This window comes from Emys orbicularis, chromosome 3, assembly GCF_028017835.1.
Source record: "Emys orbicularis isolate rEmyOrb1 chromosome 3, rEmyOrb1.hap1, whole genome shotgun sequence".
In the NCBI taxonomy this organism is placed as follows: domain Eukaryota; kingdom Metazoa; phylum Chordata; order Testudines; family Emydidae; genus Emys; species Emys orbicularis.
In genome coordinates, this window is record NC_088685.1 from 104,744,725 (window position 1) to 104,763,638 (window position 18,914).

At 38.7% G+C, this 18,914-nt stretch overlaps 1 protein-coding gene across 5 annotated transcripts in view; it reads left to right on the forward strand.

Annotated features, from left to right (window-relative positions):
- EYA4 (EYA transcriptional coactivator and phosphatase 4) overlaps window positions 1-12,808 on the forward strand; it is a 217,248-nt gene extending 204,440 nt beyond the window's left edge. For all 5 annotated transcript variants that reach the window (XM_065400311.1, XM_065400312.1, XM_065400313.1 and 2 more), the window contains 6 exons: window positions 2,705-2,763; window positions 2,867-3,027; window positions 5,399-5,513; window positions 7,991-8,112; window positions 10,987-11,087; window positions 12,728-12,808. In XM_065400311.1, the coding sequence (XP_065256383.1) occupies window positions 2,705-2,763; window positions 2,867-3,027; window positions 5,399-5,513; window positions 7,991-8,112; window positions 10,987-11,087; window positions 12,728-12,808 (639 nt within the window). The remainder of the gene's footprint in view (window positions 1-2,704; window positions 2,764-2,866; window positions 3,028-5,398; window positions 5,514-7,990; window positions 8,113-10,986; window positions 11,088-12,727) is intronic.
- The last annotated feature ends 6,106 nt before the right edge of the window (window positions 12,809-18,914 follow it).

Genomic DNA, 18,914 nt, shown 5'->3' on the forward strand with positions numbered 1-18,914 from the left:
GTGAGTATTCAGTAATGCACCAAAGAACGAAGCAAGTAACAATGCTCCCATAGCTCTGAAACAATTGGTTAAGAGGGTGAGCCATAGACTCAGTGAGGAGGGGGAACTGGAAAACCACATGTATTTAGATCCTATGGAAACTGAAAAACCCTCCTGCAGAGACCAGCAGCAAGGAAGTCAGGAAACTGCATGCTCTTGAACCCTCTTTCTTTCCTCCCCGTAAATTGATGGATTTGGATCTGGCTTTCAAGATGTGAGACAAAAATTCAAAGTAGAAGAAAAAGGCTGAGCCTTTGCCACCCACTCATATTCAATTTTGCTGATAATTTCATTAAATAAGTCTCTGGAATTTTAGATGTTGGTTGTGTGCCAATTATTGGGTCCATTCCAAACAAAACTATTTTCTAGTACTAAAATGTACTCTAACTCCAGTACTCATTATAAAATAGCTGAACAGTTTAACAAAATCCAAACAGCTATACACACTCCTTTTTATTCATGCATGCTTTGTGCATTTCCTCGCCACACACAAACTCACAGGGTCAGATACCTTTACACCCTTGACTAATATGTTACTCTGTGAGCAATCCCACTGAAATCAGTGGAGTTGCTCTGGAGTGTGATGCCTGCTTAACATGAGTAAAGATATCAGAATCTGTCCCAATGTAATATGGAGTCTGATTTTAGTATGCCCACGATCAACTGTGCGGTATTTCCACCACTGGCACTTCTCCATAGGCACAAACAATAGTGAGGGCAAGAGAGCAAGAAAACTGCTCCTTTATTTGCAGCTGGCACTCCTTTTTCCCCCCTCTCTTCCCCCCTCCACCTCTATTTTCATAGAAAAACTTTGTTTAAGGCTCTGAATTCCAATAGTGTTTTGCTAGTTCCTGTCAGAACCAGGAAGTCCAGAGGTCCACACAAAAATAAACTGAAAGTTGTGCGTTATCTGAACTTTTTAAAATGCCAAAAAAATGTTCTGTTTAGAGTGGGTTGCTTTTTATTTTACCAGCATCAGTTTGTGCAAACCCACTATTTTCCCCAGTGTCCATATTTATATTCTATAATATTCTGCACCCTGCGATAATCCCATCCCATTTAGAGAGAGAAAATGCATTTTATTACTCCCGAGGAGAGAACAGCCCTTGAACCCTAGGAGCTCTTACACTCCTATGGCAATTACATGATTGGGTTAAGCCAAACAAGTAGAATTTGGCTGCTAGTTCTTTTGGGTATATTACAGAATGATAAATCATAAATATGACTATTAAATGATGTTGTCAGCACTAATTTTGTCCACAAATTGGTTCTAAAGTCTAATCTGACTTTAACACGCTTACTTTGCGTGGGGAAAAAATCATTAACTGTTGATATTAAGGCAATAAAGTGTTGGACAAAAAATTATGAAAATTCCAAAAATAACCTCTCTAATTTAGATGTCCTGCCTTCCCAGTTTAAATTCTAAATTTTCAGTGTGTATATTCTGAAATTTCTCCTTTCTTTAGATTTTAAATTTTCTTAACAGTTGTACTAGACTGAGCTTTGAGACTTCTAAAATGTGCACATCTTGACTGATTATTTTGTTTGACGATGACTGAGTTCATTATTTAAGGGTATGCAGTTCTGTAAGTGGAAAGCTCAGCCTAAGTGATTACATTAATGTGTGAGTTAAAGCAGTAGAATGGGTGAATCAGTTTTCAAAACCATTCCTCAACCTTTTTTTTAAAAGTAGAAAAAGTTTGATTGTTTTTCAATGTAATCTTTTAATCCAAATGTTCACAATTGTGATTATTTTCACTTGTGACAGCATCACTTAAATACATGCAGGTAAAATCTCCAAACTAGTGAATCCATACATGTCCTTCAGATGATATACTATAACTGTGGTACAGAAAACAAATGTAAAACTATCCATGCAGGACTTGTGTACACGTACACCGAGAGTATTTTCTTGTGATCCCACATTCACCTCTTTTTCTCCACAACAATTGTGAACAATGGAACACCCTTAATAAAAAAAAAACAGTGCCCGAATAAAGAAAGTTCTTTTAAAATTATACATTTTCTCTGTATGTTCCATACTTCCTGTTTTTTTTCTGGGACTGGACGTAGTCAAATACTACAGGACAGGCTGTTTCTGTGGGTTTTTTCAGCCCAGCTGAAACCAGGAAGTAGTGGAGGCCTCAAGAGCTTGATTTTGTGAGGTTTCCAAACCAAAGAGGTTTGAGTAAGTTCAGATAAGACTTGGATAAGCATCCAGCCTTTTGGAGGCTTAACAGAAATGACAGATCTTTGAGGTTCATCCATTACTAGTTTTTATATAGAATGGAGAACAGTGGTCTGAACTGATTTTGAAATGCTGGGTTAACACACATCTTACCAACCCATCAGAGAGAGACTAGGAAAGGGTTTTTAAAAAGAATTGCTGTCTAAAATCACATTGAAGTAACAAGTACCTTATAACTTTCTTTGTTGACTCCATTTTAACTCTTAATTTGAATAGTGTCGGAGGAGTTGAAAATTCTTTTGTTTCAAAAGAAAAGTTTGTCATGATAATGAGTGTGTAGACACTGCCATCTTCTGGCACAATCGATGATACACAGAGGTTGTTTTATTAATGCCTGTATTAAAGACAGATTGGGAAGTATTAACATATACATGAACCTTTAAAACAAGTTATCTTTTTAATTTAAATTTTCAATAGGAATGTGATCAAGTTCATATAGATGATGTTTCTTCTGATGACAATGGGCAAGACCTAAGGTAAGATATACTCTTTCAAAATTTTATTTTTTGCAAAGATTAAAAAAGTTCATTTTACAGGAATAAATTGTATTTATTTTTAATATATTTTGGGTGTTTGCAGTACCTACAGTTTTGCAACTGATGGCTTCCATGCAGCTGCAAGTAGTGCAAACCTTTGTCTGCCAACAGGTGTAAGAGGAGGGGTTGACTGGATGAGGAAGCTGGCTTTCCGTTACAGAAGAGTAAAAGAATTGTATAATACTTACAAGAACAACATAGGAGGTAAGGTTAGGATAAGTTAAAATATTATCAAGTTACATTTGAAGAAGTTACTGTATGGTTATGGTAATTAAGTAATGCTACCTTACAATACCCTTGGAAACTCCACAGTGGAATTAGTGCTATTAAAATTTAATATAAATGACCAGTCCAGAGTTGTGAAAGATACCCTGCCATTAAGAGTGACTGCTAGAATTTTGCTTCTAGAGGACGAAGGGGGGAGACCCTGGAGAATTGTGGTAGCAGCACACTTAGAGTGAAATTCTGGCCCAATTGATGTCAATGGCAAAATTCCAGTTGAGTTCATTGGGACCAGAATTTCATCCTTCAGACACAATTACACAATTCCCACTGATTTACTGGCTGTTCCAACTACTTACAATGTTTTTTAGGAGAGAGGTCAGGTGTCCTGCTTTCTCCCCTCTGGTGCCTTCATGCTGAGTCTGACTGGCCTATTCCCCCATCCTGCTCTTTTGGTGGGCTGGGTGGTAGCCACACTCTCTTCCAAATCCCATTGGAGAAGTCCACTGGCAGCCAGCCAGGTCAGTCCACTGCATGCTGCAGCTTTGAGGCTAGAAAAGCTCTTATAGTCCTGCTGCTGTGCCCTTTCATAAACTCTGTAGCAGACCCCCCAGACTCCCACCACCACCGGAGGTAACGGTCTTAGTAGGAAACCTCTGATTTCTCACAAGATGATGGCTTCGCTACTATCATTTACACTCTTGGGCATCCAAGTGCCAGTAATAGCAGCAGTGTTGAAAGAGTTTTTGAGTTCTACTGCTGCAAAAGAAGGCTGAATGAACCCAGAAGATTCCTCCTGTAAGATTTAGAGGGCCAGCCAGTCCCACTCTGAAGAGCCCAGAGGGATACAGATCAATCATCCACCCCAAGAAGACATGGTCTTCTCTCCCTTCCCCTGTTCCAAACACGAATGGGAGAGCCCAGGCCTGTGTGATGTTGAGGGTCCCAATGAAGCTCTCGACTATTGTAACAAGACTGACTTCATTTGAGGCTCATTTAGAGAGGAACCTAAACTCAAAACTCACCTGTGAACAAAAATATGTAGGTTTGGCACTGCTTTAGAACCAAGTCCCACTGTCAGAAATGGGAATCATGAGTTAGGATGATGTGGACAGTGAGTTTTAGTCACCATAGTAAACGTTTCACTGAGAATTGGACTGACTTGTATCTTTGCATTTTTATTAGCGAAGAGTATTTACTTACAGGAAAATGAAGCAGTAAGAGCATTGTAGGTGGTGATTGTTGCATGTCTTAAGACCAAGCCACTTAAAATACCTGAGAAGTTAATGATACCTCAAGAAATTGTGCTGTCCAGAGTGTCATATTACCATTATGAAATAGAATTTTTATACATTAAAAATACAGGAAACAAACTGACCTACAAATTTACTGGACATTCATACAAAAGCTCCTAATGTGTCGAGAATTCTCAAGGTGCTGTATTCCATTAAAAAAAAAAGTTTGGGTTACTGAGCCACTGTGCAAGAACCTAAAGTAAACAGGTTGGTTGTAATAGAAGGTATCAGTATGAGGGCGGAGTCCATATACCTAGTATGTATTTTTCTTTTCCCACCACAAACATAATTTATGCTTTATTGATTATTTAATGTATTCCACCATTTGTGGCCAATTCACACATGCATCCTGCTCCCTCCAACTTTTATAACATTATTTTTGTAACATTGTGGTCTTGTTGACAGAAAAACAAAACTTGACTAAGTTATGATCAGATTTTCAAAAGTGTTCTGCCCGTCACATCTAAGGGGGTCTACAAAAAGGTTGGAGGGAGGCTTTTATAGTTTATGTGAGACATGATTAAAGGAAGGATGACATAAAATCTACAAATACTTCAAGGCTGCAACAGCTTCAGATACCAAGGTTGGATAGAAATTATTTAGGGTCCATAACTAGAAGTAATGAGATAATTGGGGCTGCATTTCAGTAGGATGTATGATATTAGGCTGTGGATAGTCTTGCAACAGAAGTGGAGGTAGTCTAATTGCTTTGGGGAAAGCACTAGAAAATGTACCATAGGGAAGAAACGCACACACACACACACACACACACACAACTGGGTATCTAAGCTGGTTATTAATGAGAGCTCAGGTGTCTTTCAAACAAAATTATTTAAGTCCTAGAATCTTAAACATCCACATTACAATAGTGTGGAGAAGTAAAACCCCAATCCAGTCATCACTGAAGTCAATGGGAGTCTATCCATTGACTTCAGTGGATGTATTTTATCAAGCCTTAAAAGCAGAATTCAAAATAGAATAAATTACTGCAAAATCTGCATGTTCCAGCTAAAGCACAGTTTAATTTGTTTGTTTTTCCTTACTCATTTATATACAAGGTCTCCTTGGCCCTGCTAAAAGAGATGCGTGGCTGCAGTTAAGAGCAGAGATTGAAGCTCTGACCGACTCCTGGTTGACAAATGCACTTAAATCATTATCAATTATTAGCACTAGGTATGTACTTGCGTATATTGTAAAAACATTAATATTAATTCATTTTATATTAAAAATACAAGTACCACAGCAGAATAGCCTTCATAAGTAACAAACTAGTGAATCTGTGAAGTGGAGGGGTGAAACTGCTAAGTTAACAGATTTCAGTTCTTTAAATGTACATTAAAGGGATACTTACAGTTAATGCAAGCCTAAAATGGACACTTCACCTTTAAATTATGTCCTCTAAATTCAAAATCTCTCTATCTTGTGTTTCTGCATAGTGTCTGCTTGTAGAGGTATCTGAGCACTGCACTACATTAGAGCACAAAAGCCCAGAACTCAAAGGTCTCTGTCCATTCCTGCAGACATAATAATTATGACTCTGGGGGTATGTCTACACTGCAGTGTGAGCCCAGGGTTCAAACTCGGGCTCATACCTAAACCCCCTTCCAGCAACACACAAATTGCTCTGACCCAGGAGCTTAGGGCACCATAGGGGTAGAAGGTCCAAGCCTGCATCAAGCCAGGACCGAGTGTTCAAGCCCTATTGCTTGCAGTGTAGACACAGCCACTAGACTCATGCTCTGGGAGTTCGCCCATAATGTCCCACAGGCTGACTTTCTGTGTTCTGTAGACAGTCAAGTTTGGGGGACAGTCAAGTTTTCACTCCCTACACAATGAACAAAAGGCTAAAGCAGCCACATTTTGGGAGAGCTCTAGGAAGTCTGGGATATGGGTGGTTGTACTCAGGCTGCATAATGTGGTGTAGACACATAGATTGGGACCGAAGGTTCAACAGTTCCTAATCTGGGGTTACAAATGAGTGTAGACGCTCAAGCCCTAGGTTAACAAATCCAGGATCTGCTAATGCACGTGCTATTAACCCTGGGTTTACATTGAAATATAAACATACCCTGAGTGGATGTGCAGGTTTTTTAGAGCAACTATCTGTTTAACCAAAGTAATTAAAACCCAGCACTCCCATCCCTAAGAAATAAAAATAACCTTCATTGCTGGTTCTTCAACAATAATATTCACAGAGCAGTACCTGTTCCCTCTGAGCTAATCAATACTGCAAGTGCAAAACCATAGTAATGAACAACATGGAGCCACATTGTCTTCTATTTCAAGAGTAACATGGGTGAGAGATGAATCAGTGTTAAGGGAAAAGAACAAAACGAACAACTATTTTAAACATCTACATGTTTTTAATAAACAGCAGCTAAACTGGAAATCTATTTTAGCAGTATCTAATGCAAAAAAATAAAAGTACAAATAATTTATGCATGTGTGTTTGATATACTTATTTCTAAAAATATTATCCACACAGTATTCAAAAAATTGCATTTTCATTTAAGCAATAATGGATTGTTGGAAAATTGTTACCGATTAAATAAAGGCCAATCAGATGTTTAAATAATTGTCAAGTACACCTCTAACTCGATATAATGCTGTCCTCGGGAGCCAAAAAAATCTTACCACGTTGTAGGTGAAACTGCGTTATATCAAACTTGCTTCGATCCGCCAGAGTGCGCAGCCCCGTCCCCCGGAGCGCTGCTTTACCGCGTTATATCTGGGTAGAGGTGTATTTCATGAGTACTGTACATTTATCAATCCTCACAATATCTCTGAGGTAGATGTGTATTAGCTCCATTTTACTGAGGCGGAAGCTGAGACATAATGAGATTACTTCACTTGCCAAAGGTCACATGTTAAAACTGAAGAAGAGCCAGGATTAGAACCCACAAATTCCTGGTCCTAGCCCCATGTTAACACCAATCGGCTGCACTAGTGTTCAAGCCCTTCCTTATCTGACCTTGTAATAGCGTTAAATTCCATTTCTGGTTATATAGTTGCTGCCATCTGAACTCCTCAAAGCCCCAGACTGAAGTGACATAAAAACCTAATCAGTGATGAAACTGGGAAGTTTTTACTCTCCCCTCCCCTTGAAAAGATTGCTCTTTCTACCCTTGAAATACTAGGAAGGTGATGTTCAGTTCTGAGGCCACCATTAATTTATAATTCTTGGGTGAGAAAATATGTATTTCTCTATTGTCCCAGTCCTTCCCTTTAAGGCAGTAATGACCAGTCATTTTTCCCCTCCTAACTCTTTTTCATCTGATTGTTCATTAGTCACCAGTAATTGCCAATTTGAGAATGCTGTTTTGGCAACATTTTTAAAAGCAACTAGTGATTTGAGGTGTCTCAGTTTTTGAGCATTTATTTTGACATCTTAAAGGGAGCCCAGTTTTCACAGCACTGCAGGCCTATGCACTTGCCCAAAACAGAAAAACCTTCCGCCAAAGGATAAGATTTTTAATAAAACGGTTCTCAAGGCTGGTTAAGTGATAGTAATGCATTTGGATTGACAGTTAATGTCAGGAAATCCTGAATGCCATCCTCAGCGGCCAATTTTATTTAGCAAAATATTAACTGTATAATTTTTTGAACGATGTACCATTATTCAGATTCAACAACTATTTCTCTCCCTTTAGGAGTAACTGTGTAAATGTTTTGGTAACAACCACCCAACTTATCCCAGCACTTGCAAAAGTCCTGTTGTATAGTTTAGGAGGTGCTTTTCCTATTGAAAATATTTACAGTGCAACCAAAATAGGTAAGAAAATTACTCTTTGAGGACTAAAGACTGCATTTGCTTTATCATATGAAAATATTTTTTTCCTTTTATTAGTTATGGATGGATTCAAAACCACTTCTCTGATAGTATGAATATTTAGGTAGAAAATGAACTGTACATTGCCTCAGTTTTTAAGACTTATTGACTGTTTAAAAATTTAAACGTTTATGTTTGCTATGAGTACTTCTAATCCCAGTACTTGTCACATTTATATATAGACTATGTACCATCTAAATATATAACTCTGTCACAGGGTGACACTGGCACTTATACAGGGAGCAGGGCAAGTGCACCTGATCAGTATGATCCAATTAAGAGGGCACCTGGGTGTAGAGCAGAAAAGAGAGCCAGTGAGAGAGAGAGACTGGTGAATCAGAGCAGCCTGTGTGGGAATCAGGAACAGGTGAGAGCTACCAGGGACCATGGGACTGTGGAAGGTTCCTAGAAAGAAGCAGAAGGTGGTTCCTGGGGGGAAGGCTGAAGGCAAGAAGAGTGCCTAGAGAGGTTTGTTGGCTGACTTCCCCAAGCTTGGGGAAGCTTGGGTCAGAGGGTAGGAAGAGCCTGAGGGACACAGCCAGGGCTGAAGACAGGGGAGCAATGGAGGGGCTTACCTGCTGACATCTCTAATGCTGGAGGGCTGGATGCAGGGGAACTGAGAGAGGGCATCTCGGGGGGTTCCCATTGGGAAGAGCAGGATTATTCTTCAGGTGGAAGGGCTGTGGGTCCTGGTACAAGGACAAGGGATGACCAAGAGTCCAGGCAAGGTTGAAGAAGCCAGTACGTTATGTGTTTCATCAAACAACAAGATGTCTTGAGTTTTCATGACTGCTTGCACTTGGGTGAGAAATGGACTACATGTTCGGGACTTCTGTTTTGGACCATTTGCACAAGGTTTTATAATAAACCAGCCCCAAGGAGGATATTTATTATAGCAAGAGAACCTGAAGAGGAGTTACTGGGGACTTTGGAAGGGGAAACTGAGGCAGACATGCCTGTCATGCCATGGCCTGCCACAAGAGGGAACTCCAGGAGAGTCGTCCCTCTTACATTCTCCCTACTGCATTTCATCTTTTATATGTTAGATGTACATTATATAATTCCAGTGAATTCTATGAACCAGCATTATATGAGAGGCCCAGCTAATTTGTATTATAAACTAAGATCTTCATTTCATACACAGCAATTTCAGGCATCCAATACCCTTCAGGTCTGTTAAGTAATTTATAAATAACTTCTTGTAATATATAGTGACAAATTATACTCTTGAAAATGGCAATCTACAAAATAAAATTTAGGCTTGGATTTTCAAAGGTACCTCTAAGACTCCTTTGAAAATGTGAACTAGTGCATACAGAGTGATTCTAGAATATGGGGAAAGAGTGAAGGTTTCCAGCTGATGAAAGGTTGTATTAAGAATTCTTAAATGATTGTGACATTTAGGTCACAGGACAACCCAAGTTTCTATTGAAAATCTAGGGAGAATTTCCTTTAGAATATAATATGGCCTCACTTTTGACTCCTGATGGTTTCAGAAGAACTTGCATCTGAACATTGGAAATCATAGATCAAATCCAATTGTGAATTGGGGGAAATCACCATTCTGGTGACTTTTAAACAGCTAATAATTTGGAAGAGTTCATATCTGACCATTCATCCATTCCAAATTTTAACAAAGATTGATTGTTAAATTCTATCAGACTTCATTGGCAAAGCGTCCTGAATATATTTGTTTTTAGAGTACCATTTTTTAAATGTGCCTTTCAGCAACACAAAGAAAAACTGATATTTTGATAACTTAATTAGCTACATCATTCCATAATGAGGGGATGCATGAAATCATTTAAAACTTTCTCAAAGAATTAAGTATATCAAATAGCCTAAATTCCATTAAACTGCCAATTTAATAGATATATTTATAGCAACCTGCACATTTTAGACTAGTGTGCAAATTGCACTCAGACTACAGTAAGGTGTAGCACCATTTGCCGCAGGAAAATAGAATTCTTGCCTGGCATGCAGGGAAATTGTGCCCACTGCTCCATCCCTTCTGGGGATGCAATGCACACCACTCCCCTCTCCCCACATCCTTTCAGGTGGGTTGTGCTGCCAGGGTTGTACAAAAGGAGTGGTCCCTGCACTCTGAGCATAGTGTCTGTACTTGGAGCTGGCCCTTAAACTCACTACAATCTGGTCCTCATTCAGCAGTTCCAAAACACAATATTTTCCTAATTAGAAGCCTCCTTTCTTGTCATTGGCTGAGCTGGCTTAATCCAGTCTTGCAAAATGGCACGTTTCTGCCTCATTTCATTCTTCTCCCTAGCTTTGAGTGCCCATCATCCCATAATGACAGCTCTTCCCCCTGCAGTAAATGCATTTTAAATGAAACTGCTACTGTCCTTGGGGGGCGGGGGGGAATTAAAATAATCTGCAAGTATTGACATTCAATTTTATGTTTTTACAATAGAAGTAATACCATCCTTCTGTTACAGCCAAAATCTCTACCTAAGGTTACGAATGAGATCTAATATCAGATAAATCTGCTTAGTCTGACCAAAGGAATTCAACTGCTTTTTGGCTGGTTGCATCTGTGAAACAAGCCAAAAGCTGGGAGCTATGAAAAAATGCACACTTTTTAATAGGATTCACTTAACCCTTTGTAAAGCTTCAAGATAACTCACATGATGGCTTGAATAAGTAGTGCGTTGTTTTTCAGGCAAAGAAAGCTGTTTTGAGCGTATAGTGTCCAGATTTGGCACTAACATAACTTATGTTGTGATTGGAGATGGACGAGATGAGGAGCATGCAGCTAACCAGGTAACTTCACTCTGAACTCTTATCTCATTTATCTTCCAGGAAAAGAAAGTTGCTTTGAACGAATAATGCAAAGGTTTGGCAGAAAAGTAGTATATGTTGTAATTGGGGATGGTGTAGAAGAAGAACAGGCAGCAAAAAAGGTAACCTGTCTCATGAAATGTTGGTGTGATACATAGATACTAATGCAAGCCTTTCTGTTTCATTTCTGCTAGTGTTGCACAATGGCAGATTGGCAAATAAGTTGAATATTCAGAGGCACCAAGAGCATGATAAGGCCTACACTTACATTAAAATAAACCATTTGGATTCTAGCATTTGCTTTATGACAATCTGGGTAAGAAATGTACCCCCAAAAATTAAATGAATGTTAATGGGGAGAAAAAAAGCAAATGAACCCAGAAGTAATAAAGCAAGAGGGGTTTTGGTTAAAACAACACGTGGAAATTAGAGCAAGAGCTATTGGAGAGAATGCAGAAAACCAGCAAAAATATTGTGCCAAAGTTCTTCTATTGTGAAGAGGAAAAAAACGCCTTTAGAATATACTAGGAGAAACAGGATTGATTTTTTCAAGAAACACTTCTGCAAAAGGAAGCCACACAAATGTGCAGTTTCTTCAAAGTAAAAAATGTTTATTTTCTGCACAGTTTTCTCAGTCAAAATTTGTAAGTGTGACGTATAAGCAAATAAATTGTCAATATTTGAAAACAGAACAAGTTGGAAATCTTTCAGAAGTCAAACGCATTCCACTGTAACTCCCAGTAATGTAGAAAATGTAATGTACTCTGAATGTTGTGCTCTTTGCCTCCTGAGTTATGACCAGAAATACCAAGAATTAGCACTAAGGATAGCAAAACTTAAATCTTTCTAGTATTTTGATGGGTCCTATGTGTTGTTTTGACATTTACGCTGTAGTGGAAACAAAATCAAAATGCTCATTCCAAATGGTTGCTTATAGAGGTGCAGTACTGGTGATGGGTCTGTGCTGAACACAGGTGGTTGGTTTTGGCAGTTTCCAGTTGGCATGCTTCTCTCTAACTGTAGCTGTACTTGCATGAATAGATATGGTTTTCAGAGGAATAGATGATGAACACAGCAGTTTACAAATAGATCTGAACTGAGCAAAATAAAGGTTCTTACCTAGTTCCAGGGAGCTAGTCAGCTAGAAGAGTGTCCAGCAGCAGCCTTCGAAGAGTGATCTGGCATGGGTAGATCTGTCATTCACTGTACTGCATCTACCAGCAGACATTGATGTTTCCTGCAGCATCAGTCATCTTTATTTAAACCAGTGTTTTGAAAGTTTCTCTCCAGAAGAGTTTTCCCCCCAGCTGGACCAAAAAAAAGATACTTGTCTGTGTCGCAAAATGTTATATATGAGCCTTTCCTTAATGACTGTCCTATAACCCTTTAAATGAGAATTGAACCTTTTTAATGGTAATAAATGAGTATAAATAAATAGTGATCATCCTTTTTCTAATAAATTTCATAGTAGCAAATGAGCAAGCTCCCCTGGCCAAATGAAGGGAGTTGCATTCAGTGAGTTTTGGGCTATTTCCAGTGTGAACAGTGAAACAGACTATCTGATTATTTCCTCCTAGTTCTAAGAATTAAGCTCAGATCTATTTTGGTCTGATTTTTGTCAGTATTTTACTAACAAACATCAGGCCGCAAACATAACATTACAAATATATTGTTGTGAGCTTAACTGTACTTATTTGCTGTGTGCCTTCTGCTGTAGACAAGGCGTTCATTTTTCCTCACTTTTTCCCCCTAACAAATGCAGCACAACATGCCTTTCTGGAGGATATCAAGTCATTCGGACCTCTTGGCTCTACATCAAGCACTGGAACTAGAGTATTTGTAACTGTGTTCTATAGTTGGCGATCCTTTTTTATATTTCAAGTACACTGAATTTTTATGTGTAATTCGATGCCTCTGGCTTAACACATATGAATTGTCTTAAGAAGGGAAGAAATATTTGGAATGAAAATTCCACAATGAAGAATTCAGATTGCTGAATGGAGTTAAAATGTTAGTGCTACATAAGGAAGCTCTATGGTCTTATATATGCAACATTTCTAACGAATAAAAACCTATGGAGGTTGCTGGTACACACCAAATGAGCCCTAACAGGAGCGAACAAAGGACTCATGATGGCAAAGCACCAACATGCGTTTTCTGACCGACAAGGTGGTGGTCAACAACATTCCTCAATATGGGGTATACTCTCAGCACTGAGGTTTGAACCAGACTTTAGCCTACCTAACCCAGAAAATCTGAATTGGAATGCACTCAGACTGTATAATGACAATCCTGTCTAGACCTGTAATTTGTGTAAATTATTGATGAAAATAATTTACTGTGACTTTATTAGCAGCTGATTTTTGGAAGTGGATGCAATTTTTCTTTTTTTGGAGGGGGTGGGGAAGGGTTATATAATATTGTCTCTTTTATAAGTTTGGCAAACAGAATGTGCATAATGATGTGTTGTGCCTTAAAGACAAGACCGTGTTTGTGTGTTACAATGTAATTTTGGTTAAAAACTATGTAGATAAACAAAAAAAAGTTGTGACATTTTTTGACATGACCAAATTTCAAATTCAAGTAATCAAAGAGCAGGGCTGCATCAAAAGCATTTAAGTATTTGTTTCAGTAAAAGAAAATAAAGGAAAGTTTGTGGTTTTTATTTGGTTTCTGAATAGTTCCACTGAGGCAAGTTAAGAGGCTTTTGGGAGGCTGAAATGATATTGGGGACCGTTACCTTCAAAGCTAAAGCAATTGCTTAACATCTTGAACATCCTTTCTTCATTCTCACATGAGAAAACTAAGAGCCATATTCATTAATTACTTACAGGCTACAGAAAAACCTGCATAGGGAGCATCTACCATTTACACAAAACCAAATTAAGTCTCTTCCATTTCCCTCTTTCCCTGGTTAGGAATGGCATTGGGGGGTGGGGGGGTCATATTCCACACTGTAGTTCTACCACCCCACATCTGATTTCAGTGTTATGAAGCAACTGGAAGTGTTAATAACTTTAGTTTATTGTGGAGGATGGAAATTTCTCTTCCTTGATACTGTATGTGGCAGCACATGTGCATCCACTTGTTCTGACTGTGTAGAGAACTTGTCATGATAGGATGTGAAATGCAGATGCCAGGGACACCTATGTAAGGACAGTACTCAATAATGATATGCAGTCCTCCTGTTCTTTACTGTGAAACTAACCTATTTCTATTGAGGAGATGCTTATAGGGAAATTACTTGTTGCTTATTTAAACTACATTGACCACGTCAAAGTCAGGTCTTTGGGTGAAATCCTGGCCCCATTGAAGTCAATGGCAAAACTCTTTTATAACTAAGTAAAAAGAAATTCCTTTGCCTCCATTGGAATTTTGTACGCAAGTCATTCAGACAACAGGCTGGTATGCTACTGCCACTAGTTTTAAATGTGCAGCCATCACACTGGTCTTGCCACATATTAAATCATTATATACCTCCAATTACAGAAGAAATGTGTGTGTGGGGATTCCTTTTTCCCCTCTCTTGAAAGAGGCCTATGGTTGGGAATTATTTACAGGTAGTTTATTCTTACAGTACGGTACCTGATCAAATTTGGCCTAAAAATAAAATTTGATGTAAAGAGGGTAAAATTTTAAGTTTCCATTTTTTTTATTGCAGTGAAAATTTTAAGTGAAGCAATTTTAAATATACTGAAAGACTTAAATATACTAATGTCTTCAAAATCATTTTAATATTTGCTTTTAAAAGGAACATGGCAGCTCTAGTAACATGTAGTCCACAGCCTGCCATCTATTTAAAAAAAAATTCATGTCATGGAAGTTATGCATGTGCTCCTATGGGAGGGTATGGCTCAGAGTGATATAAAATTTTGTCAAGTATCAGAGGGGTAGCCGTGTTAGTCTGAATCTGTAAAAAGCAACAGAGGGTCCTGTGGCACCTTTAAGACTAACATAATTTTGGTATGTTTTTGTACAGCATCTAGCACAGTGAAGCCATGATAATATTGGGACCTCTATGCATTAGCTTCATACCATTAATAATAATAATTCACAAAACCTTACAGCACCTCACCACTTAAGGGTTTATCCCTAAGCCCTTTACACTTCACACACAATACCAAAGCTCTTTCCAGAATTCCAGATGCACAGATATACTCTACTTAAGGAAAAAGTAACACATGTGGTATCTTTAAATACAGTCTCATAGCATATTCTTACTTCGATAAGGCTGCCTGCATGACAACTACAGGCATGAATAACCAAGGCAGATATTTTACTCAAATTGGACAGTTCCAAATCGATATGGTTGGACCTAAGTAAGCGTTAGTCATTTGGACTTTGAGTGCATTTTAATTCAATGTATATAATACAATAATAACTGCCTCCCTTCAACCGTACCCCCAAAATGAATACAATGTTATGTTTGCAAATACTATGTGCAATTAAAATATAGACTATTGTGCCTTTTGCAGTTACTGTAGCAATCTAAAGTGAGTACAGTACTTGAACATTAGGCACTTTTAATACTGCACTTGCAAGATATAAATACAGTGCAATTTCAATCACAGAGTAAGCAATATCTTAAATATGATAAGGGGTAAGTTAGTACAGTTCAGTATAAAAAAGTAAAGTGAAATCTAGAAGCAAAGCTCTGTCTTAGAAACATTTGTTGATTGTGCACAAAGATATAGGTGATGGCTGACTCCCAGAATTGGATTTTATTAGTATCCAGTATAAGCAGCAATATATGCACCAAAAACAGGTGTAAAAACATGTTCCAGTCTAAGCACTGACACAGGAGATCTGCCCATATCAAAATCCTGGATCCAAACACACCTGAACATTGGGGGGGGGAGGCGGGGTTTGAAATCCAAATCCCAAATTTAAGTGTGTGTGGATTTGACCCTTGCCAGGAAGGCTACATTTTAGCGGTGAACTTGGATCCAGCTCCAGGGTTTTAGTTCAGGAGCCAGCTCTACCTTATCCCAAGCACATGCTTTAAATGAATATGGTATTTAGTATCTCTAAAGAGAAAATTTTTAAGTGGCATGAGCCAAAATTGCGTTATGACTCCCAGCAATAGCAGCATTTTGGAAATTTAATTGAGGCCAAGTGTCTCTGTCATGTATTAGCAAGTTCTAGTTTATTGGAGCCTACCTAATTTAAGATAATGTAAATTAATAGTAAAAGCTTGTAAAATATATGTACATCTTTACTACTTCTCAATAAATACATTTGGAACCGTTGTCATTTTCTGCACTATACTGCCCTGCAAGATTTCTGGTTTTGTGTTTGAAACCCTCATTACACAGAAGTCTCTTCTAAGGGCAGGGTCTCAAATCACTACAGCTTATTTGTTTTCTTAATATGAATTCCTGATTCATTTATTTATTACCTGTAACATTTTTATGCTCATGTCTTTTCTACATGCAAATGCATCAAAACTTGGGTTGTTTTACACAGGAGACAGTTTGAACTACTGAAGAATTAACAGGTAATCTGGTCAACAGTTCAGCCCTCATGTGAGTTCCCATTATGGCAGTATCTTTGTTGCTATTGCTTCGTGGCCCCCTGTAGCTCAGAAGTAGTGATCCTGAGCTGGAGGAGGGAGTCACTCTGCAGAAGTTTCCCATCATTTGATTTATAGACTGTCATTGGTACTTAACCGCTCACTCATGCTCCTGCATGAAGCAAGGGAACAGCAATGACAGATATTTTCTAATGGGAAATGGGCTCAGGGAGATAATTTATTAAGGACTGACCATGACATAAGGCCCTGATCCTGCAAAGAATTAAGCATATACATAACTTTATGCAGGTAGACCAGTCCCATTGACATCAAAGTCATGAACATGCTTAAGTTTTTGTAGGGTTTCAGACCTAAGCCTCCTTAGAAACCAGTCTTCTCTTTGGTGTCTAGAAGTGATAAGGGCCAGATCCTCAGCACATAAAAATCTGCTTTTATTGAAGTCAGTTGTCAATGGAGCTACACCAGTTGAAGACCTGGCCCTAGGTAAACAACAAGGGTGGGGGAGGGGGAATAATTAACAGAAGGTGCACATCCTTCTATCCTATAAAAAACCCTGAAAGAGTGCTAATCAAAAGACTAAAAATTGCTTGTATTAGTTTGTGCTGGATTAAGGATGTGGGGGGACAGAATATTTGTCTTCCTCCACCTCCTCCTGCAGAAGTCAACAGGTGGTAAACGGCACTAGACCTCTACAGATTATATAAGCACCACTCTGCCACAGCACTTTCTGTCCATGATTTTTAATAGTGAAGCACACGTAGGGTAAGTAGCTTTATCAATGGTTGTTACAAAGAGCTCCAGCTTATGCACAAAGCACATGTCACCAAGCAAAAGCCTTCTAAAAAGTTCACATCCTTTGAAGCATATGAAAATATATACTTTTAGTTGCTTGTTGGAGACCTATGGATGTAATTTACAATGTGGGTAGGATGGACAGTAAACTTAGTAAATTGAACCATTACTGACAGTCTTCAGAAACTAGTCTCCCAGAGCTCGTTTATGGCTTAGCATAAATCAGAGAAAACCATTTTAGTACCATTTCAGAAAACCCAAAGGAGCCAACCTGCTCCTATTCACTAGTCATTAATAGAGATTAAGAACATAAGAGCGGCCATACTGGGTCAGACCAAAGGTTCATCTAGCCCAGTATCCTGTATTCCAACAGTGGCAAATGGCAGGTGCCCCAGAGGGAATGAACAGAACAGGTAATCATCAAGTGATCCATTCCCTGTCACCCATTCCCAGCTTCTGGCAAACGGATGCTAGGGACACCAATCCTGCCCATCCTGGCTAATAGCCATTGATGGACCTATCCTCCATGAATTTATCTAGTTCTTTTTTGAATCCTGTTACAGTCTTGGCCTTCACAACATCCTCTGGCAAGGAGTTCCATAGGTTGACTGTGCGTTGTGTGGGGGAAAAAAATACTTCCCTTTTGTTTGTTTTAAACCTGCTGCCTATTCATTTCATTTGGTGACCCCTAGTTGTTGTGTTATGAGAAGGAGTAAACAACACTTCCTTATTCACTTTCTCCACACCTGTCATGATTTTATAGACCTCTATCATATCTCCCCCCTCCCCTCCATCGTCTCTTTTCCAAGCTGAAAAGTCCCAGTCTTATTAATCTCTCCTCATATGGCAGCCATTCCATACCCCTAATCATTTTTGTTGCCCTTTTCTGAACTTTTTTCAATTCCAATGTATCTTTTTTGAGATTGGGTGACCACATCTGCATGCAGTATTCAAGATGTGGGCATACTATGGATTTATATAGAGGCAATATGATATTTTCTGTCTTATCATCTATCCCCTTCTTAATGATTCCCAACATTCTGAGTGGATGTTTCAGAGAACTATCCACAATGACACCAGGATCTCTTTCTTGAGTGGTGCCAGCTAATTTAGACCCCATCATTTTATATGTACAGTTGGGATTATGTTTTCCAATGTGCATTATTTTGCATTTATTGACATTGAATTTCATCTGCCATTTTGTTGCCCAGTAACCCAGTTTTGAGAGATCCTTTTATAGCTCTTCACAGTCTGCCTGGGACTTAACTATCTTGAGTAGTTTTGTATCATCTGCAAATTTTGCCACCTCACTGTTTACCCCTTTTTCCAGAGCATTTATGAATAGTCCAAGTACAGACGCCTGGGGGACACCACTATTTACCTCTCTCCATTCTGAAAACTGACCATTTATTCCTACCCTTTGTTTCCTATCTTTTAGCCAGTTACCAATCCATGAGAGGACCTTCTCTCTTATCCTATGACAGCTTACTTTGCGTAAGAGCCTTTGGTGAGGGATCTTGTCAAAGGCTTTTTGAAAATCTAAATACACTGTATCCACTGGATCCCCCTTGTCCACATGCTTGTTGACCTCCTCAAAAAATTGTAATAGATTGGTGATACATGA